This window comes from Pundamilia nyererei, unplaced genomic scaffold, assembly GCF_000239375.1.
Source record: "Pundamilia nyererei isolate P.nyererei 1_Seehausen unplaced genomic scaffold, PunNye1.0 scaffold00008, whole genome shotgun sequence".
In the NCBI taxonomy this organism is placed as follows: domain Eukaryota; kingdom Metazoa; phylum Chordata; class Actinopteri; order Cichliformes; family Cichlidae; genus Pundamilia; species Pundamilia nyererei.
The window spans coordinates 6,389,896-6,394,961 of NW_005187409.1; the positions used below are offsets into that span (position 1 = coordinate 6,389,896).

Here is a 5,066-nt window from a genome sequence, read left to right on the forward strand (position 1 = left end):
AAAAAAAAAAAAAAAAAATCATGCTGGTTGTTTTTTTGCATGTTACTTGCTGAGATCTGGGACTTTGTCAAGACAAGAAACAGAAACTGCTATTTCAGATCAGACAGGTTTTTACTCAAACCCTCCGGTTAGCCGAACTATTTGGAAACTAATTTGGAGGAGAAAACAAAGCCAAACTGCAAAACAATTGTCAGTCATCACAGTTTAGTGGGTGACTTTCCCGCTCAGCCTTTATACAGTGTATTTGCATAAACTGTGCACTGTTTTTCTGTGTAGCACCATGGTATTCGCCTTCCTTTTAGTTAAAAAGGAGGCCCCCTAAAGCACTCAAATAGAGTGGCTCTTGACTTTTTTTTTCTCACCCTGACAAGTTTAGCTTTATAGCAGTGAAGATATTGAAATTGTTATGATGAATGATTGCCCAATTTGTAATAAACTATAATAAATCTTCTTTTTTCCTCTTCTCATTTGTCCTCCAGCTGACCTATCTTGGCCCTCCATTTAATGACAAAGACTTCTCCCCTCCGCGGCCCAACAGCACAGCTCTGACACTGCCGAGTGCTGCCACTCGAGTGGACCAGTGGCACCGCCTGGAGAACAAAGCACGACTGGCCCAGAACCAAAAGGCCTACTCTGTCCTTCTAGGAGCTGTCAGGGAGCTGGCCCGCTCAACCCTCTGCCCCTCACTCAAGACCTCCCTCCTGCACTTCTGCATGGGTCTGGATGGACTTCTGGGTTCAATATCTGCACTGATGACCGCGCTCGGTGACACAAATCCTACACAAACTCCAAACATGAGAGGTAACGCTGGTGAGCTGCAGTATTTGCAGACGGGGACAGGAGGTGGCCGACCAGCTCCGCTCATGAGCCAGAACCTGTACAGATCGAGAGCCGGATCTAGATCGGTGTCTGGTCAGCGTAGTGGCCAAAGAAGAAGTGGGGCAAAGTTAGTCAGAGGAGTTAAGGAAGATGGTGTCACTAAGGAGCTGACAGAAAAAAGAAGAGGAAAAGAGGCAAGGAGAGCAGAGGCAGCCAGAGGAAGGAGTAGCGGATTGAGGGAGAGGGCAAGGGGAGAAAGACGGAGAAGAGAGAAGAGGGAAGAGCCAGAGAGAGGAAATTGGGCAGCCAGTGCAAAAAACGCAGCAGGAAAGGAGGAAGAGGAGAGATGGGTGAGGAGGAGAAGGCTGTTAAGTATAGCTGAGGATGGAGAGGAACAGGAGAGGCAGTTCGAACCCGGGTTTGAAGTGTCATATGTGGACACAAAAGGCTTGGGATCTCTTCAACAACAAACAGAAAACCAACAAGGAACCAACGACCATCAATACAGCTACAATCTGAACGCACATCATCCAGACACGCTCAGAGCGGAGGATGGATTCATTCTAGAGGGGAGCAGAGGGTCAGAGGAAGAGGAGGACAAGCAAGCATACGCAGATGCTACCTCCTCTTCCTCCAGTGGATATCTGAAGCAGCGTCGGTCTCCTCGCTCTCTCCTCTCCCCGACTCTCGAACCTCCTCTGTCCACACTCTCCCTTCTCTACCAATTCGGAGCAGGCAAGGAGCACACCCTCCTCCCCCAGCCTGTCCCTCTATCTTTACAAAGGGGCACCTCCCTACTCTCGCCTCCCTTGAATCCGCTCTTCACCTCCTCCTACACCTCCGCCTCCTCTTCCTCCCCCTCATCTTCCCTGCTGCCGGCACGGACGACAATGAACGACTTTACCAGGAAGGTGGAGGGTTTCTGGATACTGCGAGAGCTTCAGAGCTGGCTGTGGCGATCGGCGAAGGACTTTAACTGCCTCAAGAAGAAGCTCCGAGGCTGAGGCACTGATAAGACTTACACGCACGCTCACAAACACACACAGACACACAAAAGTGCAGTATATCGGCAATTATTTGCACAAAATCTGAGTGGAATCAAACCGACGGATTTAACAGACAAAAGCACATAAACACATGCATTCATACCGTACTGGAATAAGTGAATGAAGGACTGTTTGGCAGGTCACCAGAAGTGCTAATGGAATATAAGACACACAAAGCCAACACATTACCAGCACTGTCACCCGCCTAATGCACATAGCTGCTCATTGAGCGAGACACACTGAGGCTGGGCTGAGTTACCGGACTTCACGGCTCATAGATCAACAGAAATACCACTGTAGGTGGTTAGACACACACATGCAGACGAGGGCAGACTGAGTGACAGGCGGTGAGACAGACAGTGCCTCCATTGAGTGAAAACTGATTCAGTGACCCCCAGATGTGTGAATCAGCAAACATTCATTTTCTCTAAAGGAAGAAGGGAAAAATTCTGAATGGGCAAAAGACAAAAGGGGAGGAAAAATGGCCGGAGGGATGATGGGGGCGCAGAGGAGGAGAGAAAGAGGCAGAAAAGGAGAGGAAGCTGAGTCAGTGGGATGACTCTGGAAATAACCAGCAGAGCGGTACTGCTGCGTAATCACAAGTCAACTGGTCAGTTACAGTAACCCTACAAGAGCGCTACACATACTGCCCGGACACATACGCACACGCACGCTAATTATTGTGGTGTTTCCTGCCTTAACACACCATTCACTTTTATCCCGTCAATTCAGCTCTTCACATATTTCACTTCACAGCAAGAGATGTTAATAACATTTGAGACAAAGCAAAGAAATACTTCCACACTACACTGCAGTGGAAAATATACTGTGTTGCTTCCTTACAGGAAGCTTGATGAGAACATCTAAACCACTGTCAGATTTGTACAATAATATGATTCTAGAGCCAGCCTTCAGTCAGCTTTCTTAAGCATAAAAACAGGGTAAGAAATCTACTAACCTGCAACTCTAAGGCTCACATTTGAATACACATTTTTAATGTCTATTTTTTTAAGCCCAGGTAAATATGTAAAATCACCAAGTTGCAAACCAGCAAAGCCTACACGTGGTCTCAAAGTCTTGAATAAAATGTTGCATAACTTCAGCATCCATGTAATGCCACAAATTGTAATTTGTATATGTATTTTATATCAAACGAGACTTAATTTAGTGTCAACATTTTGTCCCTGTTCTCAACTTTCATTTATGCTTCTAATGTCTTGTGCCATAGCTATAGCAACTGATTGTGCTTTCTCAAACGCAAACAGAAAAAGACTTAAAAGTGGACCCATTATGCTTGTCTTTATTTTATTTTATTTATTTTCATACATGGATGTCTGTGCAAAAGTCTTGCACCACCCCTTACTTCTTTATATTTTGCTTCCAAGAACGCAGCTTTTGTCATTTTTATAGTGGTCTCAAGCTTCCTGGCTTTTTAAAGGTCTTTCAGATTTTTCCTTTGCACATTGGAGGAAGCTGAAGAAGTGGAGGATAAAAAAGAAGTGGTGGAAAGGCTAAAAACTAGAAGATAAACAGTCATGCCCTTAAGAAATAGATGAAATGAAGCAAAGACCCGACACAGGACCTGAGGGCTGCATCTAAAAAAAACACAATGTGAAACACTATCATGGATTGGCCTCCTCAGAGTCTAGACCTCAACAATCCTGAAGCAGCGTGGGATCATCTCGACAGAGAACAGAACAAAAGTCAATCATGAATGTCCTTCAAGAAGCCTGGAGAACTATTACTAAAGACAACTTAAAGAAATGACAAGAAAGCTTGTCAACAGAGTTCAGGCTGTGTTGAAAAACAAGGGCTGTCACACCAAACTAGAAAAGTATATAAAGAAATGAGGGGCGGCTCAAAACCTTTGCACATTACTGTCCAGTTTTAGACATTTTTTTCCTGTGATGTCATTGACGGCAGATATTCCTGTTCTGTTCAAACCTTCCATTTGCAAAAGGCATCCAATCAGAAGAAAATGGGCTTAAAGAAGAAAGGAGCTAAAACAGCTGGCTTCAAACTGCAGAGTCCAAATAAAATATGTACTTTTAAATGAGCATAATAGGTCCACTTTTTGAGTATCTGAGCTACAGATACAGGATTTTTTTTTTCAGAACTGGAGATATGGGCTTGGTTGTGTTTTTGCTACAGATTTCTGGTGACTGATTGTAGTGACAACATCGTGAAGCAAGTTGGAAAACTGCTCTGTAATCTCATTTTCAGTGCCAAAATGATGAACTTTTTTCCCCCTTAAACTTACTTTACATTCCTAAATACCAAAAAAAGCAGACGTGGAGGTTAACAGATGGCTTTTTCCCCCCCAGAATAAATGTTATGTGTTTGCAATGTGCCTTAGATGATATGGCTAAAGGTTATGGATCATATCTATACTATTTATTGAACAAGATGTTTATTTATTTTTCTCCAGTGTGAAAATACTGTGTTGTAACTTGAGAGAGAATAAATACTAGCTTTTGTACAGAGCGCGGTGTTATTGGTCATTTGGGAGCCCGTTGGGAGAAGAGAATAAAGAAATGCATATGGGATTTTTGTTTGCAATGGTTTCAGTTTTATAGGGATGGTTTCGGGTGATTGGCACAAGGGGAGAGGAGTTTGGGGTCAGGGCGTTCCCTGAAAAACAAAGGCCGGCTCACATTCGTCGCAAAAAAAAGAAGAAGGAAGGAGTGAGAGAGGCAATGTATGAGAGTTTTTATTTGTCTGTCCGGGTGAAAATTTACGATCGTTTCCCGTTTTGCTTTCATCTCTCTCTTCCCACCTCCTTCTTTGATTTTTCCTTCTCATTACACTATCTCACGAAGCTCGTCTTCCCTCCAGAACAGCCCCTGACCTACGACACTGACTGATTTACATGAGCACAGGTACAAACACTACCCATAATCCAACCAGGGTCTCTTGTTGTGTCTGTGTTTGCCCCGTCTCTGTCACCAACTTTGCCTCTTATGTTTTTTTGGTTTGTTTTGTTTTTTGCATGGCCATTGTCTGCTGCCCACAGTCTCTCAGCCTTTTATTGCTTCTTCACCTGTTATCTTCTTTTTTTGTCTTTCTTGTTTGGCCTTATTGCTCTCAACTGCACTTTTTCTTTTCCCATGTATTTTGCTGTTCTGTGCCTCCCCTCAGGCCAGATATTAAAGGATCAATGAGAATCTCCCTTCCATCACCTCCAAGGTACACACCTGCACG

General features: G+C 44.1%; 1 protein-coding gene across 3 annotated transcripts in view; it reads left to right on the forward strand.

Moving 5' to 3' along the window:
• clcf1 (cardiotrophin-like cytokine factor 1) overlaps nucleotides 1–3,144 on the forward strand; it is a 17,516-nt gene extending 14,372 nt beyond the window's left edge. For all 3 annotated transcript variants that reach the window (XM_005723152.1, XM_005723153.2, XM_005723154.1), the window contains exon 3: nucleotides 480–3,144. In XM_005723152.1, the coding sequence (XP_005723209.1) occupies nucleotides 480–1,823 (1,344 nt within the window). In that variant the 3' untranslated portion in view covers nucleotides 1,824–3,144. The remainder of the gene's footprint in view (nucleotides 1–479) is intronic.
• Nucleotides 3,145–5,066: the final 1,922 nt, after the last annotated feature.